Source organism: Sceloporus occidentalis, unplaced genomic scaffold (genome assembly GCF_023333645.1).
Source record: "Sceloporus occidentalis isolate IW3139 unplaced genomic scaffold, rSceOcc1.0.p SCAF_1, whole genome shotgun sequence".
NCBI lineage: Eukaryota > Metazoa > Chordata > Lepidosauria > Squamata > Phrynosomatidae > Sceloporus > Sceloporus occidentalis.
This window is the reverse complement of record NW_028316981.1, coordinates 20418517-20442902: the sequence shown is the minus strand read 5'-3', so window position 1 is coordinate 20442902 and position 24386 is coordinate 20418517. Positions and strand designations below refer to the sequence as shown.

The window sequence follows — 24386 nt, the reverse complement described above, 5'->3', positions numbered from 1 at the left end:
GTTAAATTTTTCGTTATTATACCACATTTTTTTTTATTAATTTTTATTCCGGCGATGCTTCCAAATTGTTCTATTATCTCTTCTAGCTTTGTTATATTATTTAATGGATCATCCAAAAATACGACAATATCATCGGCATAGGCCCTTAAGTAAAAGCTCTGCTTATTGATTCTTGGTACTTTAAGTATCTGATCTTTTTTAATTTCTTTAATTAACAATTCCATTGCGATAATAAAAAGGAGGGGAGATAGGGGGCATCCCTGTCTAGTACCTTTATTTATTTTACAGATTGGTGTTTTTTGCCCATTTATTATTATTTGTGTGGTTTGAGTCTTATAGATGTTTCTGACCCTATTAAAAAGTTTGTCTTTAATCCCAATTCCTTCTAACACAGCTAGCATATACTCCCAATTAATATTGTCGAAGGAAGAGGCCTTACTTTCCAGGTTACAGTGAGCAAAGAAAAAAAGTCCATCAATCATTCCTGTTTCACTGGGAGTCTAAATGCCTCATCTTTTAAATGTCTACCGCGTCAGTATTCTTGTAAAGATAGTAAGGGAGTCACAAAGCATAGGAGAAACATAGAATCATAGAGTTGGAAGAGACCCCAAGGGCCATCCAGTCCAACCCCCTGTCATGCAGGAAATCAGAATCAAAGCATCCCCAAAGGAGCATGGGAGGGTTTTTTTTTTGCAAAGATAGTAAGGGAGTCACAAAGCATAGGAGAAACATAGAATCATAGAGTTGGAAGAGACCCCAAGGGCCATCCAGTCCAACCCCCTGCCATGCAGGAAATCAGAATCAAAGCATCCCCAAAGGAGCATGGGGGGGGGGTTTGCAAAGATACCAAGGGAGAGTAAATCACAGTCACCAAGCAGAGGAAAATACATGCACCAACCAACCTCTTCAGTGGCTCGCTCCGGCTGGCTGGCTGGCTGGCTGGCTCTCTTACTTTCGCTTTCCTTTTCTCTGCCGCCTCCTCCTTTCCCTGCCCTCCACACTCTTTTATTCATAGAGGGAGGCGGAGAGAGGAGGGCAGAGCTAAGAAAACGGAGCCAGGAGGGCGAAGGGCAGAGAGAGAAGGGAGGAGGGCGGAGCCCATTCGGAGGGCTGGCGCGGCCCTGCAGCCCTGGAACAGGGCTGCAGCAAGCGCCCCGGGCCTCCTAGAGGGGCGCCGCCATTTTAAAAAACAAAATGGCGGCCGGAGCGGCGCCAATCGGCGGCAGGGGCGAGCGCGGGCCAGGCCTAGAGGCTTCGCGGGCCGGATGCAGCCCGCGGGCCGCACGTTGCCAATGCCTGTGTTAGACCCCTAGATATGAGTCAGAGACCATGTAAAAAAAGGAGCTATGCAAGCACAAAAAAAATGTGTGTGTCACACTCACATAGAACACTAACTAACACTACTGGTGCAAAACAATGTTACAGTTCAGTGGTATTAAGGGACACCACTATGCCTCATGTCAGGCAATATTCATAAAGCTGCTTCGTCCCAAGTTTCAAGATCCTTTCTCTGAAGGAAAATGCAAACACTGCCAATACTCTGCATGCTGAGCGAGGCAGAGACCCAATAATTATGAGTATCTTAGTAGTTTGATTCATGCACACAGAAGTCTGAGGATGGACTCGTAGAAGTGAAAGGATGCCATCTCTCAGCTGGTTTGCTGCAGATCCAGTGTTCTTCTCTTGTGCAGCTGGAGCTGGCAATAACTTCATGGTTCAGATAGGCACACCTTCCTCCTCCATAAATCGTAAACCTAAACAAAAATATAATCTTTAAACAAATTGTATCTGAAAATATTGATCTTAATTTTCATGATAGAAACTAATCCCCAGATAAAACAACAAGGTGATACCGAAGATATCTACAACTCATTTTCTAGTTTGGACAAAAATGATCAGAATCCCTTAGAATATTTTAGAAGTCCTGATAATCCTGAGTTACGTCACTATACTTCTTGTTTCTGAGCTGTGTGATTTTTCTTGCTTGAACCATACAGAAAAAAAGGCTCACCATTCAGGAAGAAGGGTATTGTTGATCCATTTCCAGGGCTGCAATGGATTATCTCTTCGGAGACCAATCCAGTGGTCAGGAGGACTTTTGTAACGTAAAAAGAAACTCTTGAAAAGTAAGAAAGAAATACCTTATCAATTCCAGTTTTATTGCAATATTTTACAAGAAACTAGAGAAAGTAATCATGACTTGATGAGGTGCTGAAACAACCATGATTTGTCACAATGGTATCTTTTAATAATAGTTTTGACTAGAAATATATATGACCACTGTCTTTCCCCCCATTAAAATGGTCTGCCCTTTTCCTTACGTCTGGCAAACAATGCTGGGTGACTCCCATTTTTCACAAAATGGGAGTTTACACCTCTAGATATAAACTCTGAAATGACATGATATATTTTTAAAAAGGAATATTTTGAACTCAAACAGGTTTGGTATCAATAATTCACAACTGCAAGGCCTGCCACCCTTTGTCATTTCCTTGTGATCTTGTGCCACCATGATGCCAGGATCAGCCATGCAAAAGAGAGGTGAAGTCATGAGTCCCACATGTCCACAACTTTCCATTGAAAAGACAAATAAAAGCAGCTGCCAATTTGAATGAAGGACAGAAAAAAAGGATATGTTCTTAATCTTTTACTGTCTTGAGTGTAAAAGATCAGCACCTCTGCACTTTTACACTTTGGCCTTCCATCCACCAGGCAAGAGAAGTTAGCATATTTTCCTAATGGGCGATGTCCCTTAAGAGGTAGGTGAGGTCTTAAGCAAACAAATGATCAAAGGTTTAAAAAAAAAAGGGGGGGGGAGGGGTCCTAGCTACACATATTTTATTTTATTTTATTATTATGTTTTATTTACTGGATTTATATCCTGCTCTTCTTCCAAAATGGGAATCAAGGCAGCTTATAATGATTTAAAAAGGATAAAACTAAAACATTAATTACAAAAGTTTAAAAAATAATACGAATATTATAACATAAGGTAAAAATCACAGCATATTTAAAAACATTTGGAAAAGTAAAAAAAACCACGAAAGCATTAAAACAGCAAACCATACTGAATACGTAAAAGTCACACACTTGCCGCTGTTGGTGAAAGGAGAGCAGGGAGAGAGACGATTTCATCTCCCATGGAAGGAAATTCCACAGTCATTGTTTCCAGGGATGGTTACAATCAGGAGTGCAAATCACAGTTCCCCACCCATTCCACAGTTGCCCAACGATACTGGACAACAGCCAAATAATTTGTGGGCTGATTACAAAACGACAGTGGCAAAAAGAATGCCAGGACATATTTAGTAATACAGTATCAGTTATCATAGTAATTTAATTATCATGGCTTCCCCAGGTAATTATATTTTTATTAGGGGATTGAGAATTACATCCCAAACCCCTTGCCTCCCAAATTTCTTCGGTGGGGGGTTATGGGGCAGGGAATCTACTTTTAAACCATGATCATTTGATGCTTATTTTGGGTGTGGATAATAGCTAGATTTATCAATCATGCTGTGTATAATTTTGTACAGTAAACCCATCAATTGTTATTTTAAAAACCTAATTGGTACATTCAGAAAATGCATCAGAAGTGCAAACTTTTCAGTTTAGCTGAACCAGTCAAATCCACACACATCAGAGTTTGCTTCTTCTAGTTAATATTAATTGTCTATTTCAAGATATTTTTATACTTTTCATTTCATAGATTCATAGAATCGTAGAGTTGGAAGAGACCACAAGGGCCATCCAGTCCAACCCCATTCTGCCATGCAGGAAATCTCAATGAAAGCATCCCCGACAGATGGCCATCCAGCCTCTGTTTAAAGACCTCCAAGGAAGGAGACCTCACTACACTCCAAGGGAGCATGTTCCACTGTCGAACAGCCCTTACTGTCAGGAGGTTCCTCCTAATGTTGAGGAGGAATCTCTTTTCCTGGAGCTTGCATCCATTGTTCCGGGTCCTGTTCTCTGGAGCAACAGAAAACAAGCTTGCTCCCTTCTCAACATGGCATCCCTTCAAATATTTAAACAGGGCTATCATATCACCTCTTAACCTTCTCTTCTCCAGGCTAAACATCCCCTGCTCCCTAAGCCATTCCCCATAGGACATGGTTTCCAGACCCTTCACCATTTTGGCCGCCTTCCTTTGGACACGCTCCAGTTTCTCAATGTCCTTTTTTGAATTGTGGGGTGCAGAACTGGACACAGTATCCCAAGTGGGGCCTGACCAAAGCAGAATATAGTGTCACTATTACTTCCCTTGATCCAGACACTATACTTTTATTGATGCAGCCTAAAATTGCATTGGCCTTTTTAGCTGCCGCATCACACTGTTGACTCATGTTCAACTTGTGGTCTACTTGGACTCCCAGATCCCTTTCACACATAGTCTTGTTCAGCCAAGTATCCCTCATCTTATATCTGTGCATTTCATTTTTCCACTCAAGTGCAGTAGCTTACATTTCTCCATGTTGAAGTTCATTTTGGTGGGATACAGACTGCCTATTTGGGGCGGCCTGCAGCCGCCCCTGAGCACCACATATTGGGGCCAGGGCAGCCACAGCAGCAGCCCAGAGGCCACAATCTGGCACTTTTTGGGATCAGGGAGAAGCGGCAAAATGCTGCTCCTCCCTGGTCCCAAAAAGGGGTGTCCTTGGGGCTTCATGCCCCAGGACACCCCGGAAGCCATCCAGGAGCCACAGCCAGGAGAGAAAGGGGCAACTCGCCCCCTTTCCCCCAGCTTCGTTCCCGCAGCCATTTGGTGGCTGTGGGAATGAGGTGCTCCTCAGGAAGGAGCTCCGTTTTGGAGCTCCTTCCAGCGCCACTGAAAGGGCGCCACTAGCGCCCTGCAGCGGTGCAAGCATGTCACACCCGCATCGCGCCATTTGGCTGTGGTGCAGCCATGACATCATAATGGCGGCACCCATGTACACAGGGCACCGCCATTATCACGTCACAGTATGTGCTAGAGTTGCGGGGCATCTGTAAAGGACGCCCCGAGGCAACCCTAGCACGTATCCAGGCCGGCGCAAAGTGCCGGTCTGGAAAGCACCTTTGTTAGCTTTAGCCCAGCTTTCTAGTCTATTCAGGTCATTTTGAATTTTGATCCTGTCCTCTGGTGTATTAGTGAAAAAGTACTCAAAAACATTTTACAATAACAAAACTAGTCTCACAAAACCAAGTGGTAAAATAGCATATTAAGGAGCAAACAATAATGAAAGCCCTCTGGGATTCACCAGGGGTATAAGCCATTGAACTCACCATCTCCTCTTGTGAGTCAATCACAGCCAAAGAGGCATTGTGAGAAGAACAGTGTAAATTACTAGAGGTCCAATTTCTTTCAGCTGCTGAAAAGTAGTAGCATTTCCTCTGGTAACCAATCCAGCCCTTTGGACATTCATCACCAGTGAGGTGATGAAGAGGAGCTGGACGTATTTCACATCTTCTCACTAGCAATAAAAATTAGAATTTGAAAAAAATAATGCTTATTATTAATTAGCATTCACAGTTTAGAAAGCAACATCCACTAACATTCTGCCAACATAACAATTCATGAACAATTTGTTAATTTATATCACACAGAATCGATCATAATGCTTGCTTCATCTGTTTTATATTATGACATTTTCATCTGCTAAATGCTTTACTCCCTCTCTCATAGAAAACAGATTTCCAGAGCATCCACCTCATTGCCCAACAGTCTCCCTGCCTGAGCTGGCTGACTTCATCTCATCAGTGGCATTGCAGTTCCCTCAGCTTGTTGTGCTGGGGGACTTCAACATTCATGCAGAGACTACTCTGTCGGGCACAGCTCAGGACTTCATGTCTGCCATGACAACTGTGGGGCTGTCCCAAGTAATATCTGGGGCCACCCATGCTGCAGGACACACTCTGGACCTGGTTTGTTTGTTTTTTTGCTCTGGGCAGGGTGACAGTGCACTGGGAATGGAGGAACTTTCTGTAGCTCTGTTGTCATGGACTGATCACTACCTGGTAAGGCTTAGACTCACTGGGACTTCAAGCCTCTGCATGGGTGATCCGATTAAGATGATCCACCCCAGGATGTGTATTGATCTGGATAGATTCCTGATGGCTCTTGGGAGTTTCCTGTTGCCTTGGCAGGTGATTCTGTTGAAGCTCTGGCTGATCTCTGGAATAGGGAAATGGCCAGGGCGGTGGACATGACTGCCCCCAAGCATCCCCTACCATGAAGTACAGCTAAACATGCTCCCTAGTTAACTAGGGAGCTGATGGTGATGAAAACAATGGGACAGAAACTAGAGTGACGATGGAGGAAGATTCAGAGTGAGTCTGACTGAACATGGGCTAGAACTCATGGCGATGATGGCAGCAAAGAAATTATACTTCTCTGCCAACATTGCATCTGGACAGCATCGTCCAGCAGAGCTATTCCAAGTGGTCAGGGGCCTTTTACATTCTGGCCCCCAAGAAGAAAGCAAAGACCACTTGACAGCTTGCTGTGAAGAATTTGCAAGACAAAATCCTTCACTCCCTCCCCCTTAGATTTATAAGCTGGTACCAAAGGCTGTATGTGAGAATGTGAAAGCCTGGCCCTATATCCTAGCTTGAAATCTGTACCCTGCTGGTAGCCTAAACTATGCCATTTTGCACTTATCATGCTGCTATGTTATAAGCTTAGAGTATGTGCTCATTGCTGAGATCATCGTTAAACCCTGAAAAGTGGAAATGCTGTTCTTTACTCAGTTGCCTAAATGAACTGAAGAGATGTGAAACAAAGATAGAGATGTAGCTAGTCTATCATAGTTGAAACACTACTTTATTTGTTAGTTTAGGGCATGAACAATTAAAAAACACTGCTTTTTTACTTTTCCCTGCTTTTTCAATCAAATATATATATGATATAATTTTTATTTTTATTTTTAAATCATCAGAAAAGCCTGTAATAATAGTCTAAGGGGCTGTACAGACTGGCATTTTGGGCTGGCCTGGGGGATCCACCCCCAGGACGCCATGACACTGTGCGCTGCACCACATGCCATATGGCATCACGGTGCTCTTCCAGTGCTACATCCATACAGTGCAGCACCAAAGGAGCGCCATATAGCTGCAGCACCACAGCTATCGTGTCCTTTCGAGGGCGCAAAAAGTATTGTTTCTTGCAGCTCCTTTTTGCACCCTGGAAAGGCCAGATTGGGGCTGTGGCATAGTTGCCACAGCACCAATCTAGCACAAAAGGAGGCAGCTGGAAGCCACCCCTTTGGGGTGGTGTGCATAGCCCCTAAAAGGGTTTCAGAATGTCTAATAATAATAACAACAACAACAACAACAACAACAATAATAATAATAATAATAATAATAAATCAAGGGACAGGCTATGGTAATTAGAATTTGGGTGAAGTAATGTTAGGGAAAACAAAGACTTAATAAATCTAATCAGAAACATTCTGGACTTCTCAACATTAAATATCTATTGAATTCTAAAATAAAATGGCAGAAAATACACAGCAATAAGATCAATGCAGCTCTTCACTCACCAGATAATGCAACGATGAGAAAAAGATTCAGAATCACACTGCTAACTACCACCCACAAAATTGCTCTGCGTATTATATACTTTCTATTTTTACTTCTGAGGCATGAAGTGCTTTTCCAGTCAGAACCTTGATGTAATAAATAGAAAATGCGATGTTTAATCTGTCTGTCAGGCAAGCATTCAAAATAAGACATGAATGAAAGACTGTATGGAAGAGAAATATTTGTTCTCCAGTTGGGGTTGCCAACTTTCTTTTTGTATTAGCCCTGCTTCTGGGTGTTTAAAAGCCCATGAAGTACAAGATACAGTGTCCACATAAGAACAGCCAGATGTTCTGGGGAGAATACATGAGGAGCAAAGTGGCCGTAGCCATACAACTGTTCATGTGGCTGTTCAAAGTCAACTCAAACATGACCTTTCAGCCCTGCTTTCTTTTCACTTGTGGTGCCTTTCCCATGCCATCTGAGTGACATCTGAAGTGCCCAACAAGAAAACTCCACTAATCATGCAAATGCTTCTTTTGCCATCATCTTCTCCACCAAGACCACTGAGTTGCAATAGCTGTACCCTCAACAGGGTTGTAGAATAGAATCATAGAGTTAGAAGAGACCTCAAGGGTCATCCAGTCCAAACCCCTGCCATGCAGAAAGACACAATCAAAGCACCCCCAACAAATGGACATTCAGCCTCTGTTTAAAAAACTTCCAAGGAGATTCCACAGTTTCAGACAAGGAAAATTGGAAGTATAATCCAATGGCAATCTGAACGCAATCATGGGGGTTTAACGTTATTGGGTGATAGCCTACTACACGCAAATTCGGGCAATGGGAAGTCAGTCCAAGTGCAATCATGGGGTTTCACATTATTGCATGATAGACTACCACACACAAATTCAGGCAATGGCTTGCTATATTCAGACAATGGGAAGCCAGTTTGAACGCAATTCGCAATCACGTAAATTCGCTGAACTAGCGAATTCACGTGAATGCGTTCTGGCCCCACTTTCTTTTCATTCAAAATTAAGAGAAATTCCTCATGTGTGATAAAGTCCTCCACCACTCTCTGAGGAAGAGTGTTCCACTATTGAATAGCTCTTGCTATCAGGAAGTTTCTCCTAATGTTTAGGTGGAATTTCTTTTCTTTTAGTTTAAACCCATTGATCCAGCTCCTGTTTCATCCAGAAACCCCCAGAGTTGGGAGGCCACCACATGTTCCAATACCTTGCTCAAAACTGGTAGCTTGGACATGGGCCAATAATTATCCATTATAGAGGCATCCGGGGATGGCTTTTTCAATGAAAGTCCTCAAAACTAGGCCATAGGAAGACATTGACTACCCTCTTCACCCACTCAGCCTGTCCCCATGCGGCCTGTTTAATAAGCCAGGAAGGGCAAGATTTTAGTACGCATGTGGTGACTATCATGTCTCCAAGTATCCTGTCCACCTCTCCAAGTATCCTGTCAGGCTAAATCAGGGGTAGGCAACCTACGGCCCGCGGGCCGGATGCGGCCCGGCGAGGCCTGAGGACCGGCCCCAGCCCCGTCCTGACGCCGATTGCCGCCGGGGCCTTTGGCCTCTCGCGTGAGGGCAAGGGGCTTTGGCCTATCAGGAGGAGGTGGGCAAGGTGGAGCAAGCGGCGGGCAAGGGGGGGCAATTGTCTATAGAAGCCTCAGAAACATACATTTATATTAACATTTTTTTAAAAATTAGCATTTTTTTTTCACGTGTCTTCCATTTATTTTTTAAAAAGTATCTCCATTTGAAAATTTTGTCCTACATTTGTCTTGGCTTATTTATTTATATTATTTTTTTAATTATTTAATTATTTATTTTTTGGCTTCGGCCCCCCAGTTGTCTGAGGGACAGCAACCCGGCCCCGCGTCAAAAAGGTTGCCTACCCCTGGGCTAATTAATGTGAAAGTACCCAATAAGAACAGATAAACAGAAGCCAAGGTTACATCCACTGGAACTGTATCAACTACCCTACCAGAACTTTGAGATCTTCAAGAAAAGGCTTTCTTTTGGTCCCACCATCATCACAGGCTCAGTTGGTGAGAATATATGACATGTGAGAACATGTGGCTGTTCCCACCTTCTGGAAGGCCCTTTTGCAGGAGGTTAGGCTGATCTCCTCCCTCCTTTCTTTTCTGGCTGTTAAAGAGGTTTTTGTTCAAGCAGCCTTGATGGGTAACCTGAGAAGGTACTTATTAACTGTTGCATGGTTTTTAAATGAATTTATATCAAATAATGTGGACACAGTCAAAGCACCCCCAACAAATGGACATTCAGCCTCTATTTAAAAAACTCCAAGAAGGAGAGTCCGGACTTTATCAGACAAGGGAAATTGGAAGTATAATCCAATGGCAATCTGAATGCAATCATGGGGTTTAACGTTATTGTGTGATAACCCACTATACCTGCAAAGTCGGGCAATGGGAAGTCAGTCCAAGCACAATCAAGGGGTTTCACGTTATTGCGTGATAGACTACCACATGCAAATTCAGGCAATGGTATGCTATTTTTGAGCAATGGGAAGCCAGTTCGAACGCAATTCTCATTCACGTAAATTACAACTAGCGAATTCACGTGAATGCATTCTAGTCCCACTTTCTTTTCATTCAAAATTAAGAGAAATGCCTCATGTGTGGTAAAGTCCTCCACCACTCTCTGAGGGAGTGTATTCCACTATTGAATAGCTCTTACTATCAGGAAGTTTCTCCTAATGTTTAGGTGGAATTTCTTTTCTTTTAGTTTAAACCCATTGATCGAGCTCCTGTTCTCTGGAGCTGCAGAAAACAAATGTACTCCTTCTATGGCATCCTTTCAAACATTTGGACACTACTATCAGGTCACCTCTTAACCTTCTCTTTTCCACGCTAAACATACCCAGCTCCCCAAGTCGCTCCTCAAAGGGCATGGTTTCCTGACCTGGAGTCAGAAGAGTCAACAGCAATTTTGAGTGGAGTCAGGTTTGGTAGAAATATACTGAATCCCACTCTGGCTTCAAAATAAAAAGGTATAAGACCCAAACAATATGTTTCTGTTAAAACCATCTGAAATGTGATTAAATGTCTAGTATGTTGCATATTTACTTTCACAGGAATTTAGGAAACTTTTCATCTTCAGAAAGTTTAATCAACTATGTTCCAAGTAGCCTACCGATTCATGTGGTGGTGAGGAATTGCCTTGTGCTGTCATTTTACTATAATACATTTGTTATTACTAATTAATAGACATTTGTCACCTATGAAGGAATGAGAGTCAGCAGAAAAATAGAGGAGTTGGAGTTAGTGTCAAAGGTTTGGAGTATCAACTCTCACTTTTTGTCCATTCTGGGAGTGGATTCATATCTCTTCTTCAACTAAACATAGACATACTCCTGCTTATGTTGTCACAACTCACCATCTTCAGAGTTCTCCAGCTTCAAAGAAGATTCTTCTGCTTTGATGCTTCCGTTTCTTATTTCATTCCCTTTTGCATGTGAATCCAAGGGACAATTGTGCTGCCATCCTTCTTTACTTTTGTGAGTTTCAGTCATTTTGTTTTTCTCAGCCAAATGATCTTATAGATGCCAGTTAGCAAACTATTTTACTCAGGTTTTTTATTCGTGTGATGTGGTCAGAGAAAACAAGCCATAAGTACCATTTAACCATGCACTTTATTCTCTGCCTTTTCCCAGCCAAACTGGGCCCTCTGTGTCGCCCTCCTGTCCTGCTTAAAGCAATCCTTTTTGTCTTCTTTTATGGCAATGTTAAGAGTGCTGCTCTTGATGCTGAAGTATCTCTCTGGGTTTTGGCAACACACTTTCACCCTGAGGTCTATATCCATGATTTCTCTCTGGAAAAGAATTACAACGTGAAATTAGTACTGCCTTTCCAAATGGCTTTGATAATTTTCTAAACTAATATTTCCATATAAGGCATAGAGGTTCACTTCCAAACTCTCTGTTAGAAGCAATCTTACTCAGTCTGTCTCACACATCTTTGGGTTCTGGTGGGTGGGTTAGAGGAGGGTACAATGCAGTTATTTTTTGTTTTCAGAATTTCAGCAGTTTCCGCAGCTGTTTCACTATAGTGAAACAAATTTGGAATGGATCAAAAGTTATGGCTACAGAACTGCAGAGCCCTCCAAATTTGTTGGAATACTATTCCCATGAAGCTAAGACTGCATAGGCAACTGTAAAAAAATGCTGGGTATTCAAGTCTAGAAAGATTTGGAAGGCTCTACAATCATCAGGTTGTAGAACAGTGCTTTGCAATTGGGAGTTCCCAGATGTTGGACTACACCTTTCGTTATCCCCAACTGGTAAGGAAAAAATGGGATAGGAACAGCCATGATGCCCTAGACTACTCCAGCATTCTGTTCATGTAGCAGCCGATGAGTTGCTTTTGAGAAGCTCACCAGCACACTGCAAGCTCCCCAGCCCTCCCCTATCTTGCCTTCCTCTGCAACTGACATGCAGAGTCATACCACCTCTGGTATTATTTATTTGTTAAGAGTATCTAATGGGGGGATCAACTTCCATCCCGACTAGTAACCACTGGTGGCCTTCTCTCCATGAATTTATCCAACCCCTCTTCAAAGCCATCCAATTTGGCAGCCATCACTGCATCTGGTGGGAGTGAAATCCAGTTATGTGCCCTGTAAAGATGTACAACCTTTGACTTGGGATGAATCTACACTTTCAGAGGATGACCCCCATGTTCTGGTATTATCCAGGCAGGAGGGAAGCATATCCCTCTCCACTTTCTCTTTTTTTCTAAGCTAGGCAGCTTCAAACATTCTCAGTTCAACAGCATTTCATGATGCCTCTGATTAAAAGAAGAGTCAACGATTTATCTGGGTATTTTGTTTCTGCTGACTGCCTAAAATTGTATGATGGGCTCTTCCTTGTTGGCCCTTTTCTAGCTTCTTCCCTGGTAGTGTTCATCCAATATTTGTGACATTGGCCTTCCTAAGTCTGGAAGTCCATCCTAGCCTTGGATGCCTGCCACTCGCACCTGAACCCAAGGCCCCTTCAGGATCTCTCCTTGGATTTGGGGTGTTTGACTCTCCAGTGTGTGTTAGCTATGCGTGTCCTTTAAGTGTTTCCTCAGCACCCCTTGATTTAGGGTTAAAGAAGACACTTTAACACTTTAACAAAATAACAAGAGAATTAATGTGGCTTTTTATATCTTGTAGAACAGTAATCAGTATAACAACTTAATTGTGTCATTACCCTACAAAACTCTACCTCTCTCACATACAATGCTAGCTGAATAAAACCTCCATGTCCACAGGCAGTGTTTAGCAACCACCTGATGCAGGGGGCAAGTCCTGTTTGTTCATGTGGTGCACAGAACACCTGGCTGACCAATCAGAAGGCAGCTGAGGACCAGCCAATAGAATGATTTGTAATTGGTTGACTGGCTGAACCCAAAGGGTGCTCAACAATAGCACCTTTTCATCCTGGAGAGAAGTGACCAGTGGGGTCCCACAGGGCTCTGTCCTGGGCCCAGTGCTATTCAACATCTTTATCAGTGACTTGGATGACAGAATTGGGAGCATACTTATTAAATTTGCAGATGACACCAAACTAGGAGGAAGTGCTAATACTCCAGAGGACAGGATCAAAATTCAAAATTACCCGAATAGACTTCAAAGCTGGGCCAAAGCTAACAAAATGAAATTCAACAAGGAGAAATGTAAGGTATTGCACTTTGGGCAGAAAAATAAAATGCACAGATATAGGATGGGGGACACCTGGCTTAAGGAGACAACATGTGAAAGGGATCTTGGAGTCCAAGTGGACCACAAGTTGAACATGAGTCAACAGTGCGATGCGGCAGCTAACAAGGCCAAGGCGATTTTAGGCTGCATCAATAGAAGTATAGTGTCTAGATCAAGGGAAGTAATAGTGCCACTATATTCTGCTCTGGTCAGGCCCCACCTGGAATATTGTGTCCAGTTCTGGGCGCCACAATTCAAAAAGGACATTGAGAAACTGGAGCGTGTCCAAAGGAGGGCGACAAAAATGGTGAAAGGTCTGGAAACCTTGCCCTATGAGGAACGACTTAGGGAGCTGGGGATGTTTAGCCTGGAGAAAAGAAGGTTAAGGGGTGATATGATAGCCCTGTTTAAATATTTGAAGGGATGTCATATTGAAGAGGGAGCAAGCTTGTTTCCTGCTGCTCCAGAGAACAGGACCCGGAGCAATGGATGCAAGCTCCAGGAAAAGAGATTCCACCTCAACGTTAGGAGGAACTTCCTGACAGTAAGGGCTGTTCGACAGTGGAACACACTCCCTTGGAGTGTAGTGGAGTCTTCTTCTTTGGAGGTCTTCAAACGGAGGCTGGATGGCCATCTGTCGGGGATGCTTTGATCTGGATTTCCTGCATGGCAGAATGGGGTTGGACTGGATGGCCCTTGTGGTCTCTTCCAACTCTGCGATTCTATGATTGTATGACTTTAAAAAAGATTCCAAGCTGGCAGTTGTGAGAGTGTTGGAACTGGGGCAGTTTAGAACTTCAGTTGGGGGTTTGGAATCCTGAGGGGTGGAGCTAGAATGGAGTTGGGGAGATAGTTAGGATTATAGAGTGAGGGAACAATAAAGTCCAAGAGAGGACTGAGTTCTGATAGTTCCTGAGGGAATATTTAGTTAAAGAACTGCTTTGTCCAGAGAGGGACAATAATAGTTTTGGAGAGTCTAGAGCATTGTTTCCCAACCTGGGGTTCGCGACCCATTTGGGGTTCACCACTCTGTTTCACAAGGGTCGCCTAAGACCACCCTCAGAGCCCCAAACAAAAGGCTCCTAGCCTTTGTTGAAGGCTGCAGGGCTGGTTGCTTAGCAATCGCCCTCAACAATGGACTTGGAGCGGCTCAGGGGGACTGGCTGCAGCGGAGGTGGATGGCTTTTTTCTGTCTCAGAACACAGAGCTTGCAAAAAGAAAGAGAGACTGCACAGCCAATGAGTTCCAGTTTCACTTTGAGCCACTGGGGGTTTCTGGGCTGGATTCTGCAGAGAGGCTTTGCATTGCTATGCTCTGAAGCTGAGAGAGTGTGACTTCTTGCCCAAGGTCAGCCTATCATGGGGTTTTCTAGCCTGGATTCTGCAGAGAGGGGTTGCATTGCTATGCTCTGAAACTGAGACAGTGTGACTTCTTGCCCAAGGTAAACCTATCATGGGGTTTTCTGGGCTGAATTCTGCAGAGAGGGCTTGCATTGCTATGCTCTGAAGCTGAGAGAGTGTGACTTCTTGCCCAAGGTCAGCCTATCATGGGGTTTTCTATGCTGGGTTCTGCAGACTGGGTTTGCACTGCTATGCTCTGAAGCTGAGACAGTGTGACTTCCTGCCCAAGGTAAAACTATCATGGGGTTTTCTGGGCTGAGTTCTGCAGAGGGGGCTTGCATTGCTATGCTTTGAAGCGAAGTACTATTTACAATACAATTCATAACAGTAGCAAAATTACAGTTATGAAGGAGAAACAAAAATAATTTTATGGTTGAGGGTCACCACAACATGAGGAACTGTATTAAAGGGTCGTGGCATTAGGAAGTTTGGGAAGCACTGGTCTAGAGAAATGATACACAGCGTAGTCAGACTCAAGAAGAGGGGTTTGGGTTACATAATTATTTCTTGAGGGAGATTATAGCCTGTGTGGCTGAGTTATTATTTGAAAGTAAAAACTAGACCTGTATATTTGTAACCAAAAGAAGACATAGTAACAACTTCCTGCCAAAGTTACCTTTGCTTATTCTGTTTCAAAATAAACTCTTCATTCTTGTTTATCTATCCACTTAGCCTGGGTTTTTTGAAATCCATCCACTCTACTGACCATTATAAACCCACAGGGGTCTTGAATAAAAAGAGGGAAAGCCTTGTGAGGTGGTGGAAAATCATCCCATAATTTGGTGGCGGGAAAAAAATCAAGTCCAAGCGCCTGCCACATAAGAAAGGAGGTTCATTACAGTTCATTTTCATTTCAGTTCAGTTCATTTTGGCTGGACTAAGATAAGTCAGGGCCCTTTCCCACTACACAATTGTAGCACTAGGGTCCCACTTTAGTGACCCAGGGTTTGTGGTTTTGTGAGTCACTCGTACTCCCCGGCTGAGAACTCCAGAGACCTCACTAAACTCCAGATCCCAGGATTCCATAGGATGGATGGAGCCATGGCAGTGTTGAGCGAAAGGCCCATCAGTCTCACAGGTTCTGTTTGCTTGTTTGTTGGTTTGTGTGTTGGTCCCTCCATTCCCGCCCCCTTCTCTGCTGAAACTGACCAACACAGCTCTCTGTTTGAACACTGATAGGTGTGGTACTCCACTTGTGACAGAATCCAAGGATCATCGTTACCACCATCCTCCTCGTCATCCTCAGCATCTTTGGAGGGCAGTGCTTCCAAACCCTTTCTTAGCTGGAAGCAAGAGTACTGAGGACAGGAGAGACACAGGCAACAGGAAGGCAGATAGACAGACGCTCAGCTGGGCTGACAGCCCTCTGGCTGCAGCAGGAAGACCCCCAAGAAGGAAAGGGGGAGACCCATGTCCTGACTCTCAGGGGCCCCAAAGGTCGCCCCCTTCGCCTTTCTCCTCCCCACGGAGAAAGCCCCCCCCCCTTTGCCCCTCTCCAAACCTCTTACCGGTCCCCTTTTATCCCGATCGACCTGGGCTATTTCGAGAGGGATCCGCTGGGACCCAGGGCTCGGAATTCCATCCCAGCGAATGAGTTTATTCGGAGAACCTCCCTAAGAAGATCGGCTGAAAACAAAGGCGAAAGCGATTTGAAACTGATCGGGGAGGTGGCTTCACCTCATTTGCTCTCTCTTCTTCCCTTCTCATTTACGAGAAACGAGAAACGAGGGTTTACGAGAAACGAGGATGGCGAAAGCGAAAGCGGGTTGGATCGTGGTGGTGGCTTACCTAGCCCCCCTCCCTCTCAGTCCGAACCTAGAGACAGAGAGAGAGAGAGAGTATCGAGTGTCTGTGTGTAAGGCCTAGCAAGTGGCAGGGAGAGAGAGGAGGAAAGGACCTGAGCCCCAGGGGCGCTTGGAGGGCTCCCATCCCGACCAGGGCCCATAGAGGCCTGGGCAGCACAGCTCCCAAAAGGCGGCTTCCTGGGAGGAGGAGGAGGAGGAGGAGGAGGGAAGGACCGGACCAAGGAAGCCCCAGCTTTGAGTTGGCAAGACCCGAGCAGCTCTTTGCATGTCCTGGGAGGCCTCTCATCGATATATGGTCTCCTTCCATCGAAGCTGCCTCAACGACAGACCCCCCAAAGGCCTCCCAGTCTTCTTTCCAGAGGGATTGGCCCTGGCTTTGCAAGACCTGAGCAGAAGGCGAGGGGGGAGTCTGGGAGGCCTCTCATTCAACAGGAAACCTCGGGTGCCTCTGGAGGGACCAAAGGGGCTGCAACCATTTCTTCTTCTTATGATTATGATTATTACCTGAAGAAGAGACCCCTACATGGAGGAGAGGGGCGGGGAGGGAGTCTGCTTCCCTCAGGAAAACAGATCACAAATCCCTCCCACCAACCTGACATACAGAGAAATGTACGGTATTGCACTAAGGGCAAAAGAAAAACAAAAATGAAATGCATCCAGCCTTGAGGAGAGGCAGGAAATGTTTTATTATTATTAAATAAGTTATTAGTTTGCTGAGGCACCAGAGCTCTCTGGCAGAGAAGGCTCAACGTCTCACGACACTACAGTTCCTAGAATTCCATAGCACTGAGCCAGGACAGTTAAAGTGGAGTCAAACTGGATTATTTCTCAGTGCAGATGCAACCTAAGAGAAGGCAACTGTTACAAAGGGAAAGAGAGTGGATTGGATTCAGGGAGGGAGCATGGAGAATAAGCAAAACCAGATCATTTTTGCACTCCTCCAAAATGGGTCTCCTTCAGATCCAAATGATTTACTTCCAAGTAAACCTGCAGCTTCTACACTGATTATTTTGCAGCGAAAGAAATTTATTATTATTATTATTATTATGGAATTATTATTATTAATAATAAAAATTATTTCAGTGCAAAATAATAAAAATATTAATAATGACAATTTTGCCAGTGATACATTCAGTTGAAGCAGAGGGCATGTAGGGATAGGTGACATTCCCTATCACTGACATGAGACTAGCATTCACATGAAACTGGAACCAGGAAGTGGCCCCCTTCTTCACCCCAGAAGTGCAAAGGTTCACAATGCGTTCAGACCCCCACTGAGTATGCGCAAGGGTCCTAATTCACATTGGTGAATCCGCATGGTATGTACTGGTGAGGTAATACAATGTGCACTTGATCCACTTTAACTCAGGAATGATCACAATTTCGTTCTTCACGTGTGATAATTCATCACATGAATTGCCTTGGATTCAAATTGACTCTGCTTCCCCTTCACTTTGGATTGGAGTTCCAGTTTCATGTGTGATTTTGTCAGCATCTGTGGCTGGCATTTTCAGAGAAAGAAGAAACTCTTCTAGAACATGGCCACATAGCCCAAAAACCCATAAAGAACTATGGATGCCGGCCATGAAAGCCTTTGACTTCACCAGGGCCAATCCCTTTGTAAGGAGAATGGGTTGTCTTTGGGGGATCTGTTGGCAAGGCAGCTCTGATAGAAGGAGAGGCACGGGGCAAAATTGCAAGTTTAAAGTGGGCCCAATGCAGGGTCATCCAGGATTCAGAGACCAATTCACAGCTGCTTTTCACATGACACTGCAGCCAATCAGAAGAGAATCCAGAGTGAATGTGAGGTCAATCTGGAAATAAGTAAATTCATAAAACTACCGGATTCACTTGTTCCTTTTCCTTGCAAATTGGCTGTTCTCAAGTAATGGCTGCTGTGGGATAATGCAAGGCTTCAGATGCCTCCGCTTTCCTGATTTTGCAAGCTGCCTTGCTGTCCCTGGGACTAGCGAGTTTTTAAAGGGAGACACACACACTTCCCTCCTCGACCCGTTCTCTCCTCCTCTAATGAAAGGCAGAGCTGCTGGTGGGAGAAGAAGGCAGAGGGAGGGTGCTTTGGAAGTCCTCCTAGACAGGAGGGATAAATGGAGGACATGTTCTGGAAAAGGAGGGCATCTGGGAGGCTCAACCCTCGCTGGAATCAGGCAAGTTTATGGACCCTCTCTCTCTGACAAAGATACACAGATAGATGACAGAGATAGGTAAGTGGGTAGATAGATAGATAGATGACAGAGATAGGTAAGTGGATAGATGACAGAGATAGATAGGTAATAATAATAATAATAATAATAATAATAATAATAATAAATATTTATTTATATCCCGCCTCTTCCGATTGAGGATCGGAGCAGGTAACAACAAGGAAAATACAATATACAACAATAAAAACAACAAGCCCCACAAAACCTCGACCCAACCCTTCCTCCCAGCTATAAAATTAAACAGTAAAAAAAATGTTTTAAAAATACATAACAATACATCAAAGTTAAAAACAAATCACAAGTAAGAAAACTAATAAAAGGGGGATTCAATTGGTTCTGGACATTATTAATCAGGGAACGCCTGCTGGAAAAGAAAGGTTTTTGTTGCCTTTTTAAAAGCCTCAAAAGAGCAAATTCTTTAAAAAAAAATTCTTTGAAAATTTCTCTGCTCATCCACGCACTTTTTTTACTGTAGTACTTCACAGGAAGCGCGGTCTTTGAGATGTTTTTAAAAGCTCTTGGATTTTTGGACTTCCCAATCAGTACAAGGTCCATTTTGAGGGTTGCAGATGCATTGCTGCATGCTAAAATTGTCAGCCTTTCTTTACTACGCTTGTAGCCTGGGGCTGCTGCTTCAGTTCTGGATGCAAGGCTCTTACTGGGTAACAGTTTGTAATTGAGGCCGGTCTCATGACAATTAAATATCTGATCGTCTGTTAGGCTTTCAGTTTCAACAAGGTCTAGAAATTTTTTTCTTGAATGCCTTCATTTCTTCAAAATCAGAAGATAGTTTCTCTCCACAAATACATAACTGACAGACTCCATAACGTTTCTTCCACCTGTCAAGCCAACCAACACTGGCCATAAAACCTGGGTCCCCTTCAACAAATTCCTTTCAAAAATGCAATGCCTTTTGCTGTAAAATAGGACCTGAAATAGGCACACCTTTGTCTCTGAACTGCAGAAACCAAACACTGAACTTCACTGAACTTTTCATAGCCACACTTTTTCATTGTTTTCCTCTCTTTCACGGCCTCATCAGTTAATCTGGAGGAACACCATTTCTCTATCTTCACTCAGTTCCTTCTCCAGTCTCCTACAGTTACCCTTCCAACGCCATAGTCATCTGCGACCTTCTGCAATGTCTCTCCATTGTCCAGTTTCTTGATTGCCTCAAGTTTCTGCTCCATTGATACAACAACCTTCTTTCTTTCTGTTGCAATGCTTGGGGATGTGCTTGGGGACCTGGAGGTTGCCATGCTTTAGGCTGCTCTAGGGGCCTAGTGGTGATCTGGGCCTGGTGGCGCTCTGGGCCTGGTGGCGCCCTGGGCCTGGTGGTACTGCTCGCTGCCACCACCAACAATGCTCCTGTGGGGCTCGGGGCCTGGTGGCAGTGGTGCTGCTTACCGCTGCGCTCGAGGCCTAGTGGTGGTGGTCGCCGCCTCCATGCTAGAGGCTGGTGCCGGTGGCATTCAGGGGCCGCGCTCAGGGCCACCACCTCCATGTATGTGGCCTAGTGCCGGTGGCACTCAGGGCTGCACTCAGGGCCACCGCCTCCGCGTTTGCGGCCTGGTGCCGGTGGCGCTCAGGCCGCGCTTGGGGCCGCCGCCTCTACGCTTGCGGCCTGGTGGTGGTGCTCGCTGCCGCACTCAGGACCGCCGCCTCCATGCTTGCTGCGCTTGGGGCCTGGTGCGCTTGGGGCCTGCTGCTGCTCGCCGCCATGCTTGGAGCCCTTTCCGGTTGGGGGCATGGTAAGGGCTCCAAGCCACGCCCACTGATAATCCGGAATGTCGGATTACCAAAAGTCAGATAAACGAGGCTCTACTGTATTGAAAACCACAAGTGTGAAACCCACAAATGTGAAGAGCCAACTGTACAAATAGTGTTCAGAGGTATGCATTTTTCCATATCTTTCACACCGTGAAGAGAAAATGGTAAAATTATTCATTCCTGGTGGCAGAAATGAAATTTAAATCACTGCTGCAGTGGTGTCACTGGGGGGTGCAGCCTACACTGGATGACAACCCAGAAGAGGGGTGACACCCAATTGGACCCTCCTCCCACTGCAGGGTGAGGAGAGCCAAGCAAACCTCCCCAGGCTTCACAGCAGTGGAACCTTCCTTATCTCTAAGGGGTCATTCCAACTGGCGGAATAACCCATGTTCAGATCCGGCTCTGCCCCACTATCTCAATCGAGTCTAAAAGGTCCCTTGTTCTCAGTATGAAAAGGGGGCCTGTTTTGAATTGATTTATCTAGTTGGCACACTTGTCATGCCCATTGGAGCTGGGAAGACAGAGCAGCCCTTCAGCCAGCCCCCCCTCCCCGGACCCTCCCAACCAGACCCTGTTTCTCTTGCCTTTCCCTTAATCCCTCTTCCTCCCCTCCCTCCCTCCCTCCCTTTGTTCCTTCTCCCTCTCCTCCCCCTTTCCTTCCTACCTTGCTGCTGTCCTTCCCTCTTCCTGCCACACCGCCACCACTTCTCCCGGGGCTGGTGGGGCTGGCGGCGCTGCTGATGCTGTGCCACCGCCGCTTGCCCATGCTGGCCGGTGTGGCAGCAGCACCACCGAACGTCCCACCAACCCTGGGAGAAGCGCCGGTGGCACAGCAGCAGCGCCGCCAGCCCTGCAAGCCCCGGGGAAGGAAGAGAGGCATGGCAGGAAGAGAGAAGGAGATTAGGAAGGTAGGAAGGAAGGAAGATGGGAGGAGGAGAAGGAGGATGGAGGGGTCTTTTCTTTTTCCTTTTTTAAAACAAAATGGGTAGAGTGGCCTTGTACCTATTCGCCTTTGGAAATAGCTGCTTTACTAATCTCTCAATTTTGCAATTAGTTTTATTTTTGTTTTTTGTTTTTTAAAAAAAAGGACCCCAAAAGGCAGCACTGGGGTGTGTGTGTGTGTGTGTGTGTGTGTGTGTGTGTGTGTGTGACATCTCTGGGAATGGATAACACACACCCCTCTGCCATTTGTCCCTCCCCTCTGAAAGAATCCATAGCAATCTTGTGTTCCCACTTATTGGATGTGGGTTGGGATCGAAGCTTCCCAAAAGAACCTCTGAAAAACGGCTAATTAAATACCCAGGGCTTTTGGCCTTTGCCCTGGGTTTTTCCCACTGGAATCAATCAAATGAGGATCAGAATCGATTTCCAGTGGCAAGGAGGGGCATATAGCTCGAATCAAGATCCAAAGTTTTGGGTAGTGTGAATGAGCCCTAAGAATGATATGATTCCACCCTTTCCCATTATCTGTGGGCCACAGCCACTTCTGGCTGCATTCCTGTGATATAGTTGCTCCTGGCTGGCTCATTGAAGCGCTTGGTTCGATGTGGTTCCCAAACTTTGGCCCTCTGGGTGTTTTGGACTTCAATTCCCAGATACCTCAGCCAACTTGGTCTATAGTCAGAAATTCTGGATTCTGCATGTCCAGAAATCAAAGCAAGTCAGAATATCCAGTTAGCTATTCTTGGGTTGATGTACTTGTACCACAAGAAGTATTATTGTTGTTGTTGATTTATATAGCATCATACATTTTCATGGCAGTTTACAGACGTCATCAAAATAGCATGTAACCTGCTAATGGCATACAATCTAAAAGTCATAAAATATAAACCACACAAAAATAAGCAAGTTATGTAATTACAATACAAAACTGTAAAAACATGTAATACATATAGTAAAATCTAAATTAGAAAACAACATTAAACAGTCATACAAAATGCTTCCAAGAACAAGTAGGGCTTGTTCTTGTTTAAATCCGGGTTTAAAGCTAGATAGAGAAGAGATGGTCTGCAGATGTTTAGGGAAGCAGTTTCCAGCAGTATGCTGCAGCATCTGAAATATTCCAAATATATCTCCATGGAGGTGTTATTTTCATATGCATGAAGCCCACAGAGACCATGGGGAAAGTGTGACTTTGCAAGCAAAGAAAGTGTGTGTGTCACCATCTTAAAATTCAGAGGGATTATGAACACCAATATTCATTAAGCTGAAGAAGGAGAGCCCTCTCTCCAGTCCATCTGTCATCATCTGGCCTGGGAGGGAGTGATAAGGCAGGCCCAATTCCATCAGGGCTAGCCAGAGCAAGAAGGCAGCCCTCCCTCCAGTCCATCTGTCATTGTCCAGGCCTCAGAGGGAGAGATGAACCACTGGACTTGATTCCCTTCCCCACCACCATTTCCTTCTTCTTTTGGGTCATGTCTTTTGAGATTGTAAGCTTCAGGGTAGGGAACCATCTGAACAACCATCTGTAAGCCGCACTGAGAGCCTTTAAGGTTAGGCTTGCCATTTCATGGCTCCAGGCGAGACCTGCCTGGTTTTTGACACTGGGGAAGGTCCTGCCCTGCCCCTGCATTCTGTCCCGGGGACAGCTGGACTCCTGGTTCTTGCCTCCCCTTCCCAAAGCAGCCTCCTCCGTTTGTGTTGGAGCGGCTGCAGCCAGGCTCCCAGCTCCTCCATCCCCATTGGCCAGGCAGAGGAGGAGGAGCTTTTCATTCAGCCATGCTGGGACTAGAGAGAGAGCTATGGAGGAGGCAGGCAGAGAGGCAATGCCTGAGAGGACTCTCTCTGGAGGGAGAAGGAAGGAAGGAAGGGTTTCCTCAGGGTTTGGCAACATTTCTTTAGGGAGGGGTTTGCATTCCATCCTCTGAGGCTGAGAGAGAATGACTTTCCCCAGGGCTTTGCAAAGAGAGGGGTTGCCGTTGCATCCCCTGAGGCTGAGAGAGTGTGATTTAGCCCAGTGGGGTATGTTTATGTCCAAGCAAGAGATGGAACCCTGGTCCTTCTCTACCACTGCCTCCTAATGTCCCTTAATCCTATTATTATTGTTATTAACTGAGAGAGTCTGCTTCCTCAGATGCATTTAGTCTCAAAGGTGCTACAAAATCTACATGTCCCTTAATTCTATTATTATTATTATTATTATTAACTGAGAGTGTCTGCTTCCTCAGATGCATTTAGTCTCAAAGGTGCTACAAAATCTACATGTCCCTTAATTCTATTATTATTATTATTATTATTATTATTATTAACTGAGAGAGTCTGCTTCCTCAGATGCATTTAGTCTCAAAGGTGCTACAAAATCTACATGTCCCTTAATTCTATTATTATTATTATTATTATTATTAACTGAGAGTGTCTGCTTCCTCAGATGCATTTAGTCTCAGAGGTGCAACAAGATCCTTATAAGGATTTATAGTAATGTGTTTTTTTAAAATATATATATATTAGTTTTTTTTGCTTTTAGTTGGTTGTGTCCTCCATTTTTTTGAATGTCCTCCATTTTGGGCTAAATTTTGTCCTACAATTTGCGCTACATTTTATCCTTGATTTTCTCCTACATTTTTCTACCTTTTGTTTGGTGGTAGTGAATTATGGCAACCCTATTTAAGGTTGAAGAGCGGGGTATAAATACTGTTAATTAATTAATTTGAAGAGAAGCTTAGAACTTGTAGCTAAGCAAAATGACTTGAACAAAATCACCTACTTGTTAGCGAATACAACTACGTCTTTATGTTCAACACTGCTAGATTTGCTGTCAAAGCAGCGAAACTTAGATTAGACTTTGAGGATAAAGGCCTGCATGGGAATCTGCAGTAAACATTTGAATGGAGTATGGAAAATTGTGATAGGTTTTTGTATGAAATATTTTTATAATTTTAGTGTAAACATATTGTGCTATATGTTATAGAACTAATTGACTGTGGAAGTTTTAAAGGGTTTTAATTATTTTTGTAATTTG

At 44.5% G+C, this 24386-nt stretch overlaps 2 protein-coding genes across 2 annotated transcripts in view; one reads left to right on the top strand and one right to left on the bottom strand.

Annotated features, from left to right (window-relative positions):
- LOC149321068 (zinc finger protein RFP-like) overlaps positions 1–24386 on the top strand; it is a 115040-nt gene that overhangs the window by 3673 nt on the left and 86981 nt on the right. The window lies entirely within an intron of this gene.
- LOC149321072 (C-type lectin domain family 2 member D-like) lies at positions 797–16350 on the bottom strand. The gene is made up of 6 exons (XM_089515276.1): positions 16137–16350; positions 10922–11356; positions 7521–7646; positions 5266–5453; positions 2012–2118; positions 797–1754 (listed from the first exon to the last, which is right to left on the bottom strand). Exons 2-6 carry the CDS (start codon positions 11055–11057, stop codon positions 1583–1585), a joined length of 729 nt encoding a protein of 242 aa, XP_089371402.1. The 5' UTR covers positions 11058–11356; positions 16137–16350; the 3' UTR covers positions 797–1582.